The following is a 21815-nucleotide window of genomic DNA, read 5'->3' as shown; positions in this document are numbered from 1 at the left end:
CTGTGGACGGTGGAGAAATGGCATTAAATGAGAGGATGTCTCATGAGCATTAAAGAGGAAAAGACAGCTTTCCTTCAGCTCTGTGAGTAACACAAGGACCGCCTCCTTCAATCCCCAAACTCAGCCTTCGCGTCCGTCTCATCAGGAGCCATCGTCTCTGCAGGAGTCCACTCCAGCGGTCCCGCCATGTTGGATGAAGGAGCCAGCTCTCCTCGTTTCTTTAAAAAAAAAAAAATTTTAAAAAAAAACAGCTGAAGTGTTTCATTAGATCAAACTCTGGCAGAAGTTTGGACGTACTCCAGAAGTAGGTTTCAGGCTGTGCGGAGTTCCAGCAATGAAGTATTCTAAACCCTCCGACAGTTTCCAAAGCTAAACTTTTGGATTTTTTAGAGTTCGACATGCGGAAAACCACAACAAACTCCTCGTATGGGTGACCGCGCTTGGCGAGAAAATCTGATTCTGATTCTGAATAGCGATGCGTGTATGGAGCTCACTCAGCATCCCGGATGAGACCAGCTGCGTTTGGATTTCAGACGCTGATGTGGAGCTGCACAACGCGCCAGTTTTTCTAACTTCACAGGAGAGCAACAAGAAAAGTCAACAACCGAGTATCAAATTTAAAATTTAAAAAAATGCAGTTATTACCCCATTAACACAAGACGTTTTCCAGTGAAACATCAAACTGTCATTGTGTTACATGCCAATGGAGCCAGACTCCACTGAAACTCAACTTTTGAAAATTTTCTTTTTCCGTTCAAACGGGCAAAACGCAACTTTTAAAAATGTACCAACTTCAGGAAAACAGAAAAAACAACTTTTCGAAAAAATGCTCAATCTCTACCGAGCGAGTGACAGAGTCTGAGGCTCCGTTTACACAACATCTTCCAGGGAAAACATGAAGCCTTTATAGTGTTTTGGGGACCTGTTAGGGAGCCAATGAAAAACCAAGTTTTTGAAAACACCCCGACTCAGTCTCCTGGAAATGGGACAAAGTGCAACTTTTCTGAAAAGCTGCTACGGCGCATGCGAACCACAGCTACACTGAATATTTCTTCTGCTCAGCAGACGGATAATAAGAACAGTGTTTCCTACAGTCCAGATCCTCCTGGACCTGCTAGCTTTAGAGGTGACAGTCACCATGATAACAATCCAGCCTGGTGTTCTGTCCATATGGATGTCTGTGTTCTCCACTGTTAACGTTTAGAGTGTATTGTTCTCTGCAGCGTGTGTGAAGTTTTAAAACAAAGACAGCCAACAGCACCAACTAGTGGTAAAACATGCTAACTACATCCTCTTCAACTTTCTACCATTTCTGTGGAAAAAGACATTTTCAAAACGCTGCTGCACAAAATTGGGATTTAGAGCAATTTATTAACATGTACGTATTTTCTGTTGCGGATCGCGGAATCAAACCGAAGATGTGTAGTGCGAACCACTCCTCCACCATCTCACCTTTTCTTCCAACACTTCAGTTGATATCATTCAGAGAGAGTTCCAGAGTCTGCAGAGGCAGTATGAAATATGGAGTGACCTTTTCTGCCCTGCTGAAGGCAGACATTAATTATGGCCTGTAGTTCATAGTTTGAGGCCTTCTTTAATTTGCAGCTCATCAGGGCCTCAGCATTAACATATTCTTATATTAATTTCAGAAACTTCTGGAAAGAGGCTCCAGGACTTTTTCCAGGAAGTTCTTGCAGCTTCAGGCAAATCTGCAAGGACCATTTAAAAAAACGAAACTTTTCCATTAAACTGTGAGAATTTATAATCAAATGTCAGCATTTAGTTTCAGTTGATGAAGTGATGAGAAGCCAGGAGTGAGGGAGTTAAGCTAGTGCAGGAACGTAAAACCTTCACACTCAATGCAGCTTTTCAAAGATTTGCCATGATTCTTGGCAATGAGGCTGATTATTCTGAGTTTTCAAACTGCGACTGAATGCATCATCCAGTAATGCCCGCTGAGCAGACGTCTCATCACCAGACCCCGTCCCCAGGAGCGTCTCAGACATGTCAAGCATCCTGCAGGATGTCTGCTCCCATCAAACCACTGATCTCGCTCAACCAGGACCGTGAAATAAGGGGAGGGGAAGTTTCACAGGGACATGGAGGCACATCTTTTTGTAAGAATGGAAAAAAAAAAAAGCTGTCAGTTTGGACGAGTAATGACAGGAGACACCTCCGATAATTCACCAGCATCGAAATTCAAACAAACCGAAAACCCCAAGTCACTCAGTCGTCCAGATGAGAGGAGATGAGGAGGAGACCCTGGAGATTCCAAACCTGCAGAAGACAGAAAGAGACTCTGGAGAGCTCCGAGAAGACACCCCATACACACCACAGCCACCAGGTGACGACAACCACACAGTGACACACAGGAGAGGAAGGGTCTCTTCTGTCAGACTGCACTGAACTTCCTGGGTTACAGACTCTCGTCTCTCCTGCAGGCTGGGAGGTAAATGCTGACCCTGTTACAGCCGTCTTCAATGCAGCTGCGAGTAGCGGCAAGTTCCCAACCTGAGAGCCACGAACAACCAGGGTCCAACCAGCCAAGGAGACCCATCAGAAACCCGCCTGCCTGGACGAGAGGCTATGCTCTACAGTAGAAGTTAAAACATTAAATAGAAACCTGAAAACACACACCATCTCCTCGCTTTTGTGTTTTACTGCAGACTTTAATCATTGAGCATGCAGATCTTCTCGGTAGCAGATCACTGTGCAGCGCAGCTCCACAGGTCTTCCAAGTATTTAAATGTGTTTACAATGAAAATATGAAAAATCGAGGGACTTTTCCAATAACTCTGCGTGTGGTGCTGTGAGGATATTTAACTCCCAGTATCATTCCCGTATCTCCTCCCAGAACCAAGAGCAGCCACATGAATCCAACCCAAAAGCATTCGGCTCATGTATTCTGTCACTGCAGGTCCAGGTACTGGATTAGTCAAAACACAGGACCTGATGAAGAAACCAAGCATGAGCCCGAGGTCTCCCGAACATCCAAATGCTTTAAAATCAGATTAAGTGTGTTTTTAACACATAAAACATAGCACTCAAACCAATGCCAAATTATATCACATCCAAATGCTCGAATGAAGCCAAATGAAGAGCAGAGTGATACTTTTTAATCCCAAACTGGGAAATTCTAGAAGCATTTTCCAATCGGAAAAAAAGCAACAATAAGAAAAAAGCTAAGTTAAGAAACCTTATTTCACCTTTGGTAGAATAAACAGTTGAACAGTTTGAAGATGATCATTATCTGTCTTTCCTGACTGGATCCAGCTTCAGCGTTACTGTTGGACCTGCAGCGCTTCACTCACATCTCTGCTCCGACACGAAGTCCAGCCGGGGTCAAACACATTTCAGCTCAGGGGTCACATGAGGTCCAGGTTCAGACCGGTGAAATAACCTTTAAAGCGATACTTCAACATTTTGGCAAATTGGCCCATTCAGCGCAATTCCTTAGTCATTTCCAACAGCATACTTACTTTTTTTGTGAGGGCGAGCTGTTGTTTATTCAGAGGTGAGTCGGGGAAGGTTTTCGGGACAGACACAATGGAAGTGGATGGTATTTTTGTTCCCCCTCGTCAAACTCATCAAATACACAATCCAACAACCCCAAAACACTTTGGTGGACACGTTATAATCCACACATTCCCTACGCTGTGAAATATTAATGCAAAATTACAAGATTGAGTTGTTTATGCAGAGATTGCTAAGACGGAACTTCTTACTAAACATGGCATCTGGGCGTAGTGATCTCAAAAGAAAAAGTAGTTCCCAGTATTTGCTTCAGTGTCGTAACGCTACAATCTTATTTGTCGGTGTTCCACAGCGTGGTGAATGTGCGGATTATTACGTGTCCACCAAAGTGTTTTGGGGGTGTTGGATTGTGTATTTGATGAGTTTGACGAGGGGGAACAAAAATACCATCCACTTCCATTGTGTCCATCCCGAAAACCTTCCGCGACTCACCTCTGAATAAACAACAGCTCGCCCTCACAAAAAAGATAGTACGCTGTTCGAAATGACTAAGGAATTGTGCTGAATGGGCCAATTTGCCAAAATGTTGAAGTATCGCTTAAAGTACAAGACAATACAATGCAAAATAAGACAACGGGGACGAAAAAAAACAACAGAAGTTTCCAAAGTCATGAGTGAAAAGGAGCAGAGGGAAGTATAAACTCATAGAATCAGCCTCTTTATCTCCCACACTCAAATAATCAAATAACATCCATCAGTCACAGTGACGGAGGCTGCACAGCCTCTCTCACTTCCTCCAGTTTCCTCCTTCACTGTACTTCTACTGCAGGTCTTTGTTTCTGCACAAAACGCTGCTTTTAGTTGCTTTTTTAAATGTTGCACGTGAGTTTGATTCTTCCGATTTCAAGCCTGAATTGTTCAGTGTTCCAGTCAAAATGCAGTGTTCTGATTTAAAGATCTCTGTTCCTTTCAAGTTATAGCAGAATTCTCTTATTGCTAATTTCTTCTGAGTATTGACCAGGGCTGCATGTTGAGACGTCTCAGTGTCGTGTTGTGTCCACTACTCCTAAGAAACTTGTTTGTTCATTTAATCAATCAATCAATTTGAAATTTCAACCATTTCCTTGGAGGTTTGGCCTGATCTGAGCCTCTTGCGGACCACTTGTGGCCCACGGGCCTCATGTTTGACGCCCCCTGCTTTAATCTAGAAGTGCAGAAAGCAGCTATACGGAGCGAAAGCCCTAAAAAAACAGCAGCTGTAAAACTTTACTGACTGCACTGCTCCATAGCTGCTCCAGTAAAGCAACACATCGTAAAGGCGGCTTGTGTATTCTTTGAGGCCAGCACACACACACACACACACACACACTCTCTCTCTCTCATCCATGCATAGTAAACATGTTTGCAGCGGCGATGCATTTGAAGATCAAGCACAGACTGTATAATTGACTTGCCAGTTGCCATGACCTAAATGTGACAGAGCAGTGCTGCCGTGCACGTCGCATGACGCCCGCGCTGGCAGGCCCTGAATGAGCGCCGTCTCGCCCAGGACCGCCTCCGAAGGCTTCGGCTCTCACTGATTTATGTAAATATAACCCCAGATAAAATCCTCCATTTGAACAGCGGCTGGAACAGTAACTCTCAGTCATTACATTAATGCCATCCGGTGGCTTCCGGAGGAGCTCATCCCACCTGTCTGCGGGAAAGATGGAGGAAGAAGATGGTCAATAAATATTTCATAAGTTTCTTTATTGCATATTTATAGTGTGACTGCCACTCGGTAAATCTGCCTGAGCCGGCGCCGGGAGCCGAGCGGTGGAGGCCGGCGTTCCCGTCCCGCCGGCATAACGAGGACCGGGCCGCCGGCGGAGCCTCAGCGGCGGAGGTCCGACTCCTGGAGAGAGGGACTGGGTGAACGAGTGAGGGTCGTGGTTCCTCTGCAGCGGGAGGAGAAAGAACAGGAACTGTGAAAGGTGCAGGCTGGGAGGTAACATGGAGCTCTGCCTCCTCCTCGCCCCCCGCTGAGCTCCTGAATACGCATGAGGGAATCTGTTGGGAGCCAGATGCTCTGGATTAAACGTCAGGAAGTAAGTTTTGCCGTCGGAGGTCTGGGGGGCTGCTGGGTAAACCGGCTGTGAAGGAATCCGCTGCGGCGACACGCTGCGGTCCACATCGTTCAGCTCAGGTCCACCTGATACCGTCACGCCGGCCAGAGAGGGTCGGACGGACGCAGCATTTCCAACAGTTCAACAGCTTGTTTACAAGGATTTATAAACCTCCAAAGCAGCGATCAAAACTACTGGAAGACAACATTTTGGCCTTTGATTGACGTGTCCATTTAAAGTCCGACTGCCAGAAACAAAGTGTGAAAACAGTCAAGTGCATCCAGGAACTGGACAGAGGGATCAGCACACACACACACACACACACACACACACACACACACACACACACACACACACACACACACACACACACACACACACGTGGTGAACATGAGAGACCAGAGAAAGTGACCAAACACACCTGATGCTGGTCGAGAAATGAACATAGAAGCAGGGCTGTTCTCAGAAATGCGCCGTCTGCAACGGTAAGTTTAATAACACGTCATCGTCACTGATTCTGAGAATTAGATTAAGAATCATTATAAAGTCTACAAGCTTGACGTTTTTGTGTCAGTCTTTAAAGCGATACTTCAACATTTTGTCAAATTGGCCCATTTAGCGCAATTCCTCAGTCATTTCCAACAGCATACTTACTTTTTTTGTGAGGGCGAGCTGTTGTTTATTCAGAGGTGAGTCGAGGAAGGTTTTCGGGACGGACACAAGGGAAGTGGATGGTATTTTTGTTCCCCCTCGTCAAACTCATCAAATACAAAATCCAACAATCCCCAAACACTTTGGTGGACACGTTATAATCCACACATTCACTACGCTGTGAAATATTAATGCAAAATTACCAGATTGAGTTGTTTATGCGACGATTGCTGAGACGGAACTACTTACTAAACATGGCGTCTGGGCGTAGTGATTTCAAAAGAAAAAGTAGTTCCCAGTATTTGCTTCAGTGTCGTAACGCTACAATATTATTTGTTGGTGTTCCACAGCGTAGTGAATGTGTGGATTATAACGTGTCCACCAAAGTGTTTGGGGTTGTTGGATTGTGTATTTGATGAGTTTGACGAGGGGGAACAAAAATACCATCCACTTCCATTGTGTCCGTCCTGAAAACCTTCCCCGACTCACCTCTGAATAAACAACAGCTCGCCCTCACAAAAAAAAATAGTATGCTGTTCCAAATGACTAAGGAATTGCGCTAAATGGGCCAATTTGCCAAAATGTTGAAGTATCCCTTTAAATTTTCAGCAATCTAAGATGTTATCATGAACAAATAGTAACGATGTGAAGGATTTGTTTGTTCATTATGTCCAAGAAAAACTAACAGAACTAAACTCTTGGCGGTTTCAATAACCTGGTCCTCAACATTTCAGCATCAAAGTCAACAAATAACAGAGAAAGTGTTTGAAACGGAAGAAAACTGAATAAACCGTCACATCTTCACATTAGTCTTTAGTTTTCCAGCCATCAGCTGTTTCCCAGAGTCCCTCACCTCCTCAGGGGTCTCCTGGCCCTGCTCTTCTGGAAATACCTCTATATTCTTCGGTTTACACTTTGAGACAGATGTCCAGTGTTGCTCCAGCCGGCCCCTCTCAGACCTGGACCCTGAGGTCTCCTGGTCCTGGATTGTGGCGAGCGGCGTTATCTTCTGGAAACCTTCAGTTTGGAGCGGCGCTCGTGCAGAAGGCAGCATGAGGGTTTCCTGAGCCGTCACAGAAAGACCACCGACACCAGCAAAGCCTGGACTCTGGATCTTTAGGGCAGGTTTTCATGGCTGTTTCAGGAACTCTCTGGTATCCAGGCAGTCCATGTGAATGTCCACGTATTCCCATTGTTAGAGTTTACAGTGTGTCGTTCTCCAGGCATGTGTGTGTGGGTTCATTAAAACTAACCTACTGTGGCACAACATGAAAAATCCAGAATTTTCAGCATTTTTGCTGCTTCTGTGGAAACAGACATCATATTAATGTTTCCGTGCCAAATGCTAAACTTTTCTGAAATAAAAGATGAGGTTTCACTTGAAACATTTTGGTGTAAATGGAGTTTAAGCTCTAAAGTGCAATCACAAAGTTCAGAGGCTGTGGGACAACAAATGGCTCCCTCTGAAGTTCAGAACCTGCAGATGAGTTTTCCACGACAGCTTCTCGTCTCCTCCACAGAATGAAGCCGTGTCTTGTCTTCCAGGAGGCGAGGAGGAGTCGGACTGCGGGGGGGTTGAACATGTGCTCCTCTGATCTGAATGATGCCGGAGTGATGGCTGACCTGGAGGTTTCACATAAACGAGTGGCTGAGAGGGGAAATGTTCAGCTGGTAGAAATCCAACTGATTAATATGAATATTTTAAGAGTCCATCCGCAGAGAGTCGGCGGAGGAAGAGTCAGAGCGCGGTCATCAAGCAGCGCTCGTCCGGCATCAGATCTGGTTTTATCGCCGTGATTCTAGGCCTTTATTATATGTCTCCCACACAACGGCATGGAAATGCAGCTCTGTTTACTACGACTGCTGCTGGAAGCAGACGGAATGACTCAAGACACCCTCTAGTGGTGCACTGCATGCATGACATTTACAACTGAAAATGAATCTGTTTGCCCATCCGCTTTGGAAAAGTTTTGCGTTCACACGGCACCGTTTTGAGAATGACGCCCGTTTACACAGAAATGCTGAAAGCGGTGCAGTTGGCACGTTGGGCCACAGGTTGGCGCCGTCCGTCTACTGACCACGTAGGACGCGGATAGGCTTTGCCCGCCGTCTGCAGACGTTAGCTCCAGACGCGTGGATGACCGACTCCCTGGAAGCGTCCGACCCATTTCCCCTCCCTCCATCTGTCGGACGAGGCGGGGAGTCCTTGGGAGACGCCGACCCCGGTACCTTCACCCCGGTCCCTCGCGACCCTCGCCGAAGTTGCCCGGGCCATTATTTCCCATTAGCGGCTGACAGCCGGGGCCGTTGGCGGCAGAGGGGCCCGGCGCAGAATGGGGGTCAGCTGTAGTTCCCCGTCTGTCTGACAGGACTCCGGCGCGAAGCTGCAACCTCTGCGACCTTTCCCGGACCAGTCCCATCTGCACATTTTCATCTGGAGGTGAAAAGAAAGTCGCTTTACTTTAAAACCTGCCTGAAAAGGTTTCAACTCATGAAGGATGTGTCTTCAATGCAGAATAAACTGCACCGAACAAAAAGTACAACCAATGACAAGACAGAAGGTCCACCGTGACGCGATGTGACCCGTGTAAAGCTACTTAATGCTACAGCCTGGGCGTCGGTCAAGGATGCAGCACAACAACCAGGAGCTGTGGGCTGCAGAGAAGTTAATTGTGCAAATTAGGATTTCATGTGACAAAACGAGGCGGCTGCTGCCAAACAGGAGGAAGACGCAGCCGCCGCCTGCGAGGACTGATGAAGTTATTCTGCCGTTTCCACCATTAAAGCCCTGCAGGAGGAGACATGATGGAGAGCAGAGCAGCGTCTCTCTCATGGACAACATTTCTCTTTTTGTGTGCGAGTGTCTGTGGACATGTCTCTGCATCAAGCTGTCCGGGAGAAAACAGGACAGAAAACAAAGACAGAGGAGACGATTTATTCAATGGAAAACAGAATGCTGCAGCCGTCATCATGAAAATGTCCGTGTCCTCACACTCTTCTCCCATCAGCGAAGAAGATGGACGGATGAACTGATGGGGGTATAGATGGATTGTAGACCGATCAAAAGGACAAGGAGGACGAGAGGTTGAGAGGACGTCTTGTGTCCAGCCATCGTCCTCCTTCCAGCTGATTGGAAACTAAACAGAATCAGCAGCAGTTTTCCCTGGATTTCTGTTTTACAACCGATTTTAATATAAGAGGTTTAAATGTGTTGCGTGGACTCGCTTCCATCATGGGAGTGTGCATAATCAATCATGCCGAGACAGTCCCACGTGCACGTGGGACTCTTTCACAGACTGGAGCATGACTGGCGCATGTGCACGGTACCTCCGTTTCCTTCTCCCACCAATCAATTCATCGAGTGTACTTCAATGACGGCGGAGCCTGCTGGAAATGTCCTATCCTGAACCCCCACCCCCCACCCTCCACCACCACCCCCACCCCCCCCCTGCTGAGCGTCTGCCTGGCCCTCCAGGATGACTGATCACTCCGGCCAATCAATTCTATTTAGATAAGCTCACCTCCAGAGAGGACGGCCAGAGCAAGAAGGATGGATTTTTTTCGACTTATTCAGCACAGTGGCCCAAGGTCAGCGGTATTTGGGACGCTCGCCCACCGGATCCGCCGCAGGCGGCTGCGTCCGGGCAGCCGGCGGCCAGAAACACCCCACACATGAAACCCGTGCGAGCACAGAACTATAACTGAACGGTCATCAATCATTTCACCAAGAGATGACAATGTTGAGACTGAAGCCATTTGTAGAAACTGCACAGTTACAGAGTTACAGTCTCAAATCTCAGGTATGGCAGGAGTGTCACAGCACAGGAGGTGAAACCTCCTCTGCAAAACTGTGAAATGTCCGAAGAACACAACCCAAAGTCCAAATATCTCAGTTCTCTTTGAGAGTTGTACCACTACCTCAGTGGTTTGGCCAGATTGGAGCCTCTTATGGGCCGGTGTGGGCCCACGGGCCTTCTGTTGGACACCCCTGATCTACCATGAAACACTTATTACCTCCATTAACTCAGAAAATGAAAACCGTGCTCGACTGGTAGAGTCTGGCCATGATAAGTTCTTATCTGTCCTGTGAACGAAAACCCCAAAACACAACTGAAGCTTCAGTTTCCCCCTGAAGGCGTCGTCTTGTTGGCTTGTCGATCTGTTTTCACTAATTACACCCGTCTCTCTTTTGAGACTCGCTGCTTTGTGAAGGGAGGACGGTTTAATCCGCAGCGACACTCAGACTCTGCAGCGAGACATTCCTGGAGGTTAAATCCACTTCAGGGTCTGCAGACGGCAGCGTCTCGCTGATCGCTGGCAGCAGTAAATCCCTCCCGCTTGGTTTCCGGCCTTCGTCTGCTTCTCTGAACGTGAACTGTGACCTCTGTGGACGGCTGGCGGCGGCGGCAGCGGCGGCCAGAGGAGGAGCGCCTGGCGTGTCTGAGCCAACAGCTCCACTGTGTGGCTCGCCACCGTCCCTACAGCAGGGACGAAGAGAACCACGAGAGCCGATATTCCAGGTGTGTGTGTGTTCCGGTGGTTTTCCTCTTGGAGTTGAATCATTTCTGAACACTTTTAATCATGAACCCATTTCCACCCACGAGCTCCTCTTAGCAGGAACAGAATCGCCCAAATCGCAGCTTTACACGTCTTAAATGAAGGGATTTTCTTCTTCTACTGATTCTGTCTGCACTCAGTTCTCTCTGCTCTTGGCTGTTGAGCAGGGGTGTCAAACAGGAGGTCCGTGGGCCAAAGCTGGGACAAAAATAGCTCCAAACCGGCCAAATAAACAACCGTGCAAAGGATAAAAATTACAGGGAAAATATCGAGAAGCAAACAACACGACACTGAGACGAGCAAACCGGCTTCAGCATCAAATTCACGCTGTCAGGGTAAAAACGCATCATGACAAAGTTATTTTAGACAGTTCACTGTATTTTATACCAGGTTTCAGTAAAACTGGCTTTTCGTTGAGATTGGAGTCATTTTCATCACTCTCCGTCACAACAGAGAAAAAGGCTAAAATTCAGATTTAAAGGTTATTATGGGAGCGTTTTACCAGTTTTACCTGCAGTCCGGATCACTCCAGATGAAGCTGGGTCGAGGTGGCCCCCGAATTAAAATCTATTCGACCCGTCTGATCTCATGTATCTTTATACCGTATTCTTTCTCAAAAAAATAAAAAATAAAAAAAAAGTCTTAGTGGTTCTGCTTTAGGATATATATTTCACCTACATATATTTACATCTGTGCACGCTCAAAATGCTAAATTCAGTGATTAATAATAATTGTAACGGAACCATTTCTGAGGTGGGTGTCTGATTGATGAACAAGGCTCATTATGACAGATTATTCACCACCTGAATGAAATAAACACACCACCATATAACACACGCGTCTTCATATTTATACAAAAGGTAAGAACATGTTCAGTCTCCAGGGACTTGTTCCACAGCTCCAACATAAAACTTACAGCTTTATTTTCCACCTTTTCAACAAAACGGATGTGCATTTTTTTCTATTTTCCTCCGTTTACTGCAAAAATCAAACCTATAAACAAAGCCAGACCTTGATAAACAGGACGGTGCCTGCAGAGATGACCTGAGTGACGGGAACTCAGCAGGAGTGATGAAAACTCCGGCGTTTCACTGCAACACTTCGATCCGAGGACGCCGGCAGACCGGCAGCGAAGACAAGAGCCGCAAACGACACATGAAGGAGGATAATGAGCTCCTCTATCCGCCGCTGCAGCGGCGAGGGAGAACCCTCAAACAAAAAGACAAACCAAAGAAAGGACAGCAGAGAGTCAGATTCCCTGAGAGCAAGTCTCAATCTTTTAAATAGAGGTAAACTGCTGACGAGGAGCAAGAAAAGTCCGTTTGAAGTCCTGTTTACACGTGTAAATGTGCAGAACAACTGTTTACTACGGCTGTGGTGTGTGTGTGTGTGTGTGTGCAGTAGCAGCGTTCCTATAGTCTATTTGGAGTCAGCGTTTTCAAAAGCTTTCACTTCCCCCCGTTTCCATGGAGACGGAGTCAGAGCACAGGGGATTGTTTTCAAAGGGTTTTTTTTTTTTTCATTTTTCCAAAAAAGTTTTCCAAAACTTGCACCTTCAGGGGCCGTGTCCCGCCCCCGGCGTTGCGGCCTCACAGGGACCCGTCGTGGCGTCATGTGACCGGGGCCCTGGATCGCCCAGGTCCACGTCTCCCTCGCCGAGAACCGTCTCAGAAACCGTGTGGACCGACACCGTGACGTCGACGCCGCCGACGCCGCCGGCGCCGCCGCGCTTTCCTCCCGCCAGCAGACCCTGTTCCTCCGCCCTGCGGCCGGCGCTCGGCGAGCCGGCGCCCTGCCCGCTCGCCGCCGCGTCGCCCGGTGGGTTGGGCCGCTCTGCCGTCTCCTCTGCGAACATGCGGCAGTTGAGGATGAGCGGCGGCAGCGGCACGCTGCGCGCCAGCTCCTCCACGTGGCGGGCAAACTCCAGCGTCTTGAACTGCGTGACCTTGGCGAGCTCCAGCGTCTTGGCCGAGGTGACGATGGGGATCCGCTTGGCGACCTCGAAGGCCTTCTGCAGCTTCTCGGCGCCCTCGGTGCGGAAGAAGTCGTTGATGGCGCGCTCGGTCTCCTTCAGGTGGCTGCTGACCATGCACAGCCGCGCCACGTTCAGGACCATGGTGACGGCGAAGGCCGCCAGGCACACGATGACGAAGTACAGGCCCAGCCCGCTGTCCGTGTACGCCACCCGCAGAGTCACGGTGTAGTTGGTGGTGACGCCGGCGCCGCTGGACGCCACACAGGTGTAGCGGCCGCGGTCCTCGAAGGAGACGGCCGTGATGTTCAGGATGCCTTTCTCTGGAATCTGCCACTTCTCACCTGCAGCCACAGCACGGAGAGAGACGGTCACCTCAGTCTCCTCCGAGCCTGCTTCTACAGAAAGTCAGATTTAAACTAAGTTCCACGTTGTTTTGAAGCTTTATGCTAAAAGCATGAATCACATCCAAAACTGACTGGTAATTTTAGTTGATTTCTGCAACATTTTACCTCGAAAAGAACTAAAATCCTACAAATTTATTGCAATTTCTGACAAAATGTAGCACAAAATCAAGATTTTTGTTTTTGCCCAAATCTTCAACAGACTCATAGATGGAAAAGTAGAGTTGATTACATGTAGGTCTGTCTCTTTAAATCACATACTGCGTATTACATACATTTAACTGTTTGTTTCTGTGTTTTTTTTTCTGCTTTATTTTTCTGAACTTCTGTCATTTCTGTCATTATTGTGAACAGTAGATGTCAGATATAATGAAATAAGACACAGGTCAGAGTTTTCTCAAGCTCTCCAGACGTGATGAAACTTTCTCATTTAAAGTCAGAAATTCTTTCACCTCAGTCGGAGTCATTCACACGGACCGTCAAACCTCAGGACACCTTAAATTGAAGTGACTGTCGTTTGAATTCCCTCACAGTGAAACACCGGACGGTGCTGCAGAAACATCCGCCTGCTGTTCACCACTTCATCTCCTCACCTGCCTCTTCGTCCAGCAGCGCTCCTCTGGAGTTGAACCACTTCACATCTCCATGCACCCCGGTCACGTTGCACTGGATGAGCGCACTGGAGCCCTCCTTCACCACCATGTGGCTGCTGCTCTCCTGGACGCTGGCGTTCCAGGCGCCGGTCACGACCTCTGACCTGTTGTGACCTCCCTCTGCTGTCCGCAGCAGCAGCAGCAGCAGCAGCACCGTGTGCGACAGGCGCAGAGACATGTCGAGGGAGGAGTCTTCAGCTCACGCCGAAACCAGACAAACCTGGAAAACAGGACGAGTCAACAGCTCCACGTCCGCAGCAGAGCGCGCTGTCATGCAGTAGCTGTGCAACAAACAGTCCTAAAATACTGGCTTTTTAATTATTTGTTGTCATAAGGCTGAAGAAGAGTCACTTGTGTTCCTAAATAACTGCTTTTCATTATTGATTTAATTCGTTTTGCTCAACACTTTAGAAATCCTGCGGGTTTCTTATTCCAGCAGACTAGTGAAAGCAGGAAAACAAGTCATATATCCAGTGAAGAATCCCTTTCTTTCATTATTTTTTGATTTGAAATCACGACTTCACACAAAAAAAAATTCATCATCAGATATAAGCAAAGATATATACATAAACAGTGACAAACAACACAAACCACGTCCAGTGAAGACATCTACTACAGATTACTGTTCATGAGTTACATTTCTGGAAAGATCACTTGAATTCTTGCAATAATGCTGAATTAAAATCAGTCACCAGGCCACTGTCAAGGTAAAACCTATAGAACTGTCTTAATTCAAATTAAACAGCTGTAATATAGAGAAGACAGTGCAAGATAATACAATATTGAGATTTAAACTCTGCATTTATACCTGCTGGATATGTTGAAATGTACATTTATCATAATTAAAGCTTTAAAACCAAAGACTTACTGCACAATATCAAGGTTTCTGTGAAGAGTGATTCTCACCTGCGGCCAAAAGCAACTAAATCCACACGAAACGATGTTTTACTTCAATGAAACTGCGACGTTTGGCTCATTTCTCCTTCATAGGGAGATGTACAGGCGACAAAATCAGTTCTCTTCCTGGAGCAGGTGAGTCGGGGGGCGGGGCTAACTGTTGCACAGGTGATAAAGAGCCACGTGACTCCTGATGTATGGAACATTTTCTTCCTTTCTTTCTTTTTTCACCCACGAAAGTGCAATACAGGGTCTTCTTTCGAATATGTTTATAAAAGCCACTGCTTAGCTTTGTATTTATTCAGTATTTAATAGTGCTTATTCAACTGTTTTAATTTCTACTCTATTTATTCGTAGTGGGCCAACGCTGAATATCCCATATTCTAGCAGTAAATCTGAGATGCATCGAGACTTATTTACATGAGATTTTAAAATCTGTTTACATAGTTTCAGTCCTCGTTTTGGTATAAATAGAATAGAATAGAATAGAATAGAATAGAATAGAATAGAATATACTTTACTTATCTCACCAGGGAGAGATTTACCATTACAGAGGTTCGAAGAACACAAACAAGTGAGGAAATGTGCAAATGCATAATAAGTAATTAAATAATAAGTAATAAATAATTAATTGATTGATTTAATTAAAGATTTTTTTAAATTAAAACTGAAAATGCTATGATGTTTAGTGTTTTCTTTAAATCTAATTGCGTCTAAAAAACAACTGCAACATTTCAGGGATTTTAATCATTTTCCATTTCCGGTTTTAGTCGCGTGGGAATGTTTTCAAAATTAAATAGACAAATCTGTGAGTCTGAGTTCGAGTAGGTTTCTAAAACACCAATAAAACTTTTCAAACTTGTCTATTTGGTTTTGTACAAAAATGTTTATAAGAATGTTAATTTCAGTGACGTTAACGAGTGTATGAGCACATGAGTGTTCTTATTGTGAAGAGGTCTGTCACCGTCTTCCGGTTAGCTCCGTTAGCTAGGTCAAAACAAATGTGACGTGGCTAATCTCTGGACACAAAAGAGGCAGAAAACCGGGGTTTTTGTAGGTTTTAGTGTTGAACTCGGGAGAGGTTAACGCGACGGAGCTGAAATACAAAGCTGACACTGAACAGAGAGCTGCAAATTGAAGGAAAAGTCGCAGAGAAGAGTCGCTAGCTGTTAGCATCGAACAGCTGCCCTGGAGGAAAGGTGACTGTAGAGCAAATAGAAATACTTATTCTTTAAAATAATCACTTTGAAAATGCTTTAAACACAGCCAGCAGTTCTGTGAGCAGACTGCTATCATACACACGGAGAAGTAGTTGTTGATCATTACTTCGTAATGTCTACAAACATCTGTTTATAACAATAATAGTCACAGCATTCAGCGTGGGTCCCTGTTGTTCTGTTGGTTTCAGTGCTGTGATTGGTTCACATGTTATAATCTCTGGTTGTGTCCTTTCAACAGGTTCATAAACATGCATGAAGTGTCTGAATTCCTCAGTTTATTCTCTAAAACTACTGTCCTCCACAATTCTAATTTTATGAATATACCTAAATCAGTGTGTAGTATATATTTATTTCGGTAAGCAGAACACTGACAAACCTCTGATCAGGTTTAGAACCACTGGTGGCCAGTAAGCTTTCTAGGTTTACAGATGTGGAGGTTGTAGTGAGACAGACGGTTAATGAAGAAGCAGCAGGTATGAATACCAAGCGCTGTGATCATCACCTTCCCTGGTTGATACTGTGATTCCACCCGTTATTAGTGGGTATTGCTGTTAGAATATCAGCCAAGTGTGGAACACCTTTTAATCCTCTGTAATCTGCAGGCATGCACCGTGACATTTGAAAAGATGGCAGACAGTGAAGCTTCCAGCCCCCCGGCTGAGGATGCGGGGGTGGAGGTCCCTCCCTCTGAGAGCCCGGACCGCTCCTCGCCCCCCACCACACCTGACGTCTCGACCGACGTGGCTCCGACGAGGAGGGCCCGGAGGAGACCGGAACCCAAACCTGCCGCTGAAGAGCCGGAGACGCCGAAAACAGAGGAGCAGCCAGCAGCGGTGAGGAGGACAACCAATACCGGCATATTGATCTGGCTATAACTTCCTCCCTCTGACATCCAGATTATAGAGCATCTTCCACCTCTAGTAACACAGCGAGGTCCCGTTTGCACCCTTCAAGTGTTTTTCACTGAAAACAGATCTCAGATTTGAAAGCAGTCGTCCTCTGTGTGAAAATGGAACTGTTCTCTGGTGGTTGTTGTGTGAAGGAGGCTGGGTTTTCAGCAGCGCTGCTGATAAGGTTATCTTCAGTCGGTACATATTGACTCTTAAAGCTGAGCTGCTGCTTTTAGTGGACGAAGATAACGGCTGCTGTCTTTATTGCTCCGTCCTTTCATTTCCTCCCACAGACGTCCAGTGAGTCCACGGTGGCCCCGGGCGGGTGGGGGTACTGGGGCAGCTGGGGCAAATCCATCCTGTCCACAGCGACGGCCACCGTCGCCACCGTGGGTCAGTGTTCACCAGCTGCCGCACCCTGCAGGGACCGCCGTTATGTGCCGCTGTCCAACCTGTCTGCTGTGTCCAGGTCAAGGACTGACTCAGGTGATCGAGAAGGCCGAGACGTCCCTGGGAATCCCCAGTCCCACCGAGCTGTCGGCGCAGGTGCAGGACGAGCAGCAGCAGGCCGGTGAGTGACCGGAGGCGTCAACGCCAGCGGAGCGGACGCCGCAGCCTCTCTGAGACGGACGTGTCCTGTCTTCAGGTTCTCCCGCTGAGGCCAGCGGCGAGCCGGACGGCGCCGCCCACGGCGCCATGGGGATGTTCTCCTCCCTCAGCAGCGTCGTCCAGAGCACCGTGAGTACAGGCCGCATCCAGAACGCCGCCGTCCCTGAACGCAGCGTCGACTCACGCCGCCGGGCTCGCCTCGCAGGGCAAGACGGTGATCACGGGCGGCCTGGACGCGCTGGAGTTCATCGGCAAGAAGACCATGGACGTGATCGCAGAGAGCGACCCGGGCTTCAAGAAGACCAAAGGCCTGATGGTCCGGAACGCCACGCTGTCCCAGGTGATCCTCGCCCCGCTCCCGCCCGCTCCCCCGGAGCCTTCTCCGTCTCACGCCGCGTCTGTCCCGGACCCACAGGTCCTGAGGGAGGCCAAGGAGCGTGAGGAGCTGCAGACGGCGGAGACGGACGCGTCCCGCCCGGACAGGAAGGCGGTGGCTCACTACGGCGTGCTGTTCGATGAGTTTCAGGGCCTGTCGCACCTGGAAGCTCTGGAGCTGCTCTCCCGGGAGAGCGAGTCGAAGGTACGAGGCCGTTTGCTCTGAGGAGCGCGGCGCCAACATGGCCGACGGCTGCTGTCTCTGCAGGTGAAGTCGGTGCTGACCACGCTGTCCGGGGACGAGCTGCTGCAGCTGAGAGACGAGCTGGAACGGATCAGGGACTCCTTCTCCCTCGCGGACTTCGATGAGGAGGACGTGGACGAGAAGAAAGGTGAGAAACTGTCCTCTGAGCAGGACGCCGGCGGCGGGCGGCGAGCGGCTCACTGTGGCGTTTGACCCGCAGACGCAGACGGCTCGGAGTTCGAGAAGGAGCTGCTGGAGGCCATGGAGGGTCTGAGAGTCTCCGCCACGGCCGCCAAGCTCAGCACGGTACGGGAGGTGGAGAGCTGCAGCGTCCAGGCCGTCCGTCCGTCTGCGCCGACGCTGACGGTGTGTTTCCTCCTCGTCCCTCAGGCCTGCAGGAGCAGCTGCAGCCTGATCGCCGCCATGAGCCGGCAGGACGAAGAGGAGCAGGAGGAGGAGGAGCAGGACACACACTCTGTGGACGTACGTGCTTTTTACCACACACACTCACTACTTAAACGGTGTGTGTGGGACAGACGCTGACGCTCCGGCGCGTCCAGGACCGCAGACCTGAGAGTGGAGTGTGTCCTGAACGGCCTGGATGTGTGTGTGAATGGGGTTCACTTCATGTGTGCTGCCCCGTCTGTGGCTTTCAGGAGTGTGTGTGTGTGTGTGTGTGTGTGTGTGTGTTCAGGAGGTTCACGCCGCGGCCATCAGGAGTCTGGCGGAGCTGACGGCTCGGTCCATCGAGCTCTTCCACAAGCTGGCTGAGACCACCCTGTTCGCCGGCGGCGGCGGCAGCGCCGACGCAGCTGTCCTGACGCGGTAAGAGGAGCGGCGGCGGCGATGGGGAGGCGGCGTGGTGGTGGCGGCGGCGGGGAGGCGGCGGGGAGGCGGGGCGGCGGCGGGGAGGCGCTGACCGGGTGTCTCTCTGACTCAGGTTGACCGTGCTGCTGTGTAAAGAAATCTCCCTGCTGTCCAGGAAGTTCACGTCCTGCCTGACGGCGGCCGGGGTGACAGCGCCACTCCACACACACACACACACACACACACACACACACACACACACACACACACAGTCTTGTATTTCTATCCTTGTGGGGACCTTCCATTGACTCCCATTCATGTCTAACTCCTAACCCTGACCCTGACCCTGACCCTGACCCTGACCCTGACCCTGACCCTAACCCTAACCCAGGCCACAACACAGCCGAACCCTAAAGAAATGTTTTTAACCTTTTACTTTTTTCATTAACAACATGGTCAAGAAAACACTGTTTCCTCTCATTAGGACCGGAAAAAATGTCCCCACAAGGCACATCGTGCAGGTTTTCCTATCCTTGTGGGGACATTTGGTCCCCACAAGCATAGAAAAACCCGTACATACACACACACACACACACACACACACGCCCAGCAGGTCGGTCATCCCTCTCTCCTCTGTGTTCAGTCCAGGGAGAAGGCCGACGTCCTCAACCCGCTCATCACCGGAGTCTTCCTGGAGGTCTGTTTCTCGCCGCTGCGCCACATCACATTTCTGTCACTTTAAGACCGGTGTCATACATGAGGCCCGCGGGCCGGACCCGGAACACAGCAGGCTCCAATCCGCCAGTCGTTCAGTATGAAGTCCAGTGGAGGAGTGTTTGTGAGTAAAGTTTGTGGCGTTTCCTGGCAGGCGTCCAACAGCGCGTCGTACGTCCAGGACGCCTTCCAGCTGCTCCGGCCCATCCTGGAGATCGCCCACATCCAGAGGACGGCCGAGGCCGACCAGCAGTCCTGACGGGGTTCAGCCCCAGCTCCTCCTGCAGATCTGCGGTTCGATCCCCTGCCTCTGATGTCCAGACTGGAGGAGGCTGTCCAGCACAGCTGGACTGAACCGGAGCTCACGCCACACGTCTGGAGAATACTGACAAGAAGTCCACCAGGAAGAGAGTCTGACGTGGAATCTGCTCCTGCAGACCGCAACACATCATGAAGCCTCATCAATTCCCTTCTAATTCCATGGATCACTTCAGGAAACCTGTTGATGGAGATCGAGCTTAAAGCTGCTCTGCTTGGGTTCATGTTGTGATTTTACAAGTTAAGTTACGCAGCAGCTCAGTTGTCTTCCTGTTGGAGCTTTTTAAAAGAATTAATGGTAGGAATGAAAATATTGAGAAAAGAAAAGGAAAGTGTTTGTGTTGAGCTCCTGGAGGCTTCTGGTCTGAATCATCTCGGAGCTTCCAGGATGTTTCCAGATGTGCAGCCTGATGTTGTACTTTGTGCTCACGTCAGTCAGATGAGACGTCAGACCTCAGGCCTCTGGCCCTGAACCCCAGATGAAGCCATCAGCCTGGTGGTGAAGAGTGTGTTCTGTCTTCATCTCCTCCTCGTCGCTACTTTTCAAACAACAGGAAGCTTCGTCCTGTGCCGAAGCGAAGCCGCTCATCCTCAGAAGCAGCAGCAGGCCGTGTCTCCTCCCAGGGCCCCGGGCCTCGAGTTTAGAACCGCAGTGTAACCTCAGGTGTTTCCTCCTGCCATCAGTATAACCAAACGCTGACAGCTGTGTGTTGTGGAGTCTTATTTTTGGAGACTGTTTTGATTAAAGCTTTCATATAAAGGTCTTGTTGGAGTTTTGACTTCAGCGCTTCGGTCTGTGTTTTTCCTGACAATCAAACCCAAATCAGTCGTTTCTCCATTTCTGATCCTCAAAGAGCATCTGAAGGACAGACTGAACGGGATTTAATCGTTTTGAAGTTGCAGCACGTTTACTTAAACATTCTCATTGTGCTCAGTGTGAATGGTAGAAATGATTAGAAAGGACTAAATCTGTAAATAATGATCATTTATTTCAAATCCAACACATTCACGGATCATGAGGCAGCAACATTTAACTGAAATAAAAATGTGGACTTTTTAAATCCCCTGTTTGCAACTATAAGATATATTCAGTGTCGATTGCAGATGGTGAATTGATGTTAATGACAGTGCAACCACAATTAATTTTCTTTTTAATGAAATAAAAATGTGTTCTACACTGATTATATGAAAGTTTTTCATTAAACAATCTGGGTTTTCAAAAACTTTTTTTTCTGAAAATCACAAAACAAACACCTCTGGGTCTGAAGTGAGACAATAAAAAGAGATCTAGTCTGATCACCAAATGAGAAAAAGGGTTAAAATAACTGAAGATCTGCTGGAATGAAGAAATGTCCAGGATGCGTCTGTGAATACTTCTCCCATATTAATTTCATTTTGAAAATGATTTATTTATTATTAAAGGCTTACAGACTCATGCAAAAACACACAATTTACACCCACAAAGTTGTGATGTGCTTCTAGTGAGTATATGTAATCTGTTTGAACCAAATTCATCTGAAATGTTCAACTTGACATCTGTTTGCATTAAGTATGAGCACATCCAGAACATTTTTATATGAATAAACACCAGGAACGGACATTAAAAAACCAGACACTGCACTTTTTGAATCACTGTTTTGGATCAATTTAATGTTTCACTCTCATGCAAATATTGATTTATTTTTTTTAACCTAATGCAATAAATGATATGGAATAAACAAGAAAATGTCGAAAATATTTACAAACAGAAGCCCAACATAAGAAAAAATAGATCTAAAGAGCATAAAAATCAATATGACTTGTAATATTTCTCTTTCTCTCATCATCAGGCTGAATTGTAACGCTGAATTATTGTGCATTTTGCAGTTTTTTGGAAGTATTTCAAGTCTACTGGATTCCATACTTGAACTGTAGTTCCCGCCGCC

General features: G+C 47.9%; 2 protein-coding genes across 3 annotated transcripts; one reads left to right on the top strand and one right to left on the bottom strand.

The window, feature by feature from the left end:
• Positions 1-12275: 12275 nt before the first annotated feature.
• On the bottom strand, positions 12276-14831 carry LOC115395267 (microfibrillar-associated protein 3-like). 2 transcript variants are annotated; one of them, XM_030100729.1, is made up of 3 exons: positions 14723-14831; positions 13757-14036; positions 12276-13103 (listed from the first exon to the last, which is right to left on the bottom strand). In XM_030100729.1, the coding sequence occupies exons 2-3, from the start codon at positions 13992-13994 to the stop codon at positions 12343-12345; spliced, it is 999 nt and encodes a 332-aa protein (XP_029956589.1). In that variant the 5' UTR covers positions 13995-14036; positions 14723-14831; the 3' UTR covers positions 12276-12342. The 2 variants fall into 2 exon arrangements, with proteins under 2 accessions (XP_029956589.1, XP_029956590.1); XM_030100730.1 differs by having other exon boundaries at positions 13757-14817.
• Positions 14832-15692: 861 nt separating this feature from the next.
• On the top strand, positions 15693-20674 carry fam114a2 (family with sequence similarity 114 member A2). The gene is made up of 14 exons (XM_030100728.1): positions 15693-15912; positions 16536-16766; positions 17117-17216; positions 17293-17394; positions 17470-17561; positions 17638-17772; positions 17848-18012; positions 18076-18199; positions 18272-18357; positions 18442-18534; positions 18746-18876; positions 18992-19064; positions 19502-19555; positions 19727-20674. The coding sequence occupies exons 2-14, from the start codon at positions 16560-16562 to the stop codon at positions 19829-19831; spliced, it is 1467 nt and encodes a 488-aa protein (XP_029956588.1). The 5' UTR covers positions 15693-15912; positions 16536-16559; the 3' UTR covers positions 19832-20674.
• The last annotated feature ends 1141 nt before the right edge of the window (positions 20675-21815 follow it).

Source organism: Salarias fasciatus, chromosome 10 (genome assembly GCF_902148845.1).
Source record: "Salarias fasciatus chromosome 10, fSalaFa1.1, whole genome shotgun sequence".
Lineage (NCBI taxonomy): Eukaryota > Metazoa > Chordata > Actinopteri > Blenniiformes > Blenniidae > Salarias > Salarias fasciatus.
Note: the sequence above shows the minus strand (reverse complement) of the source record. Positions and strands in the feature narration are given on the sequence as shown.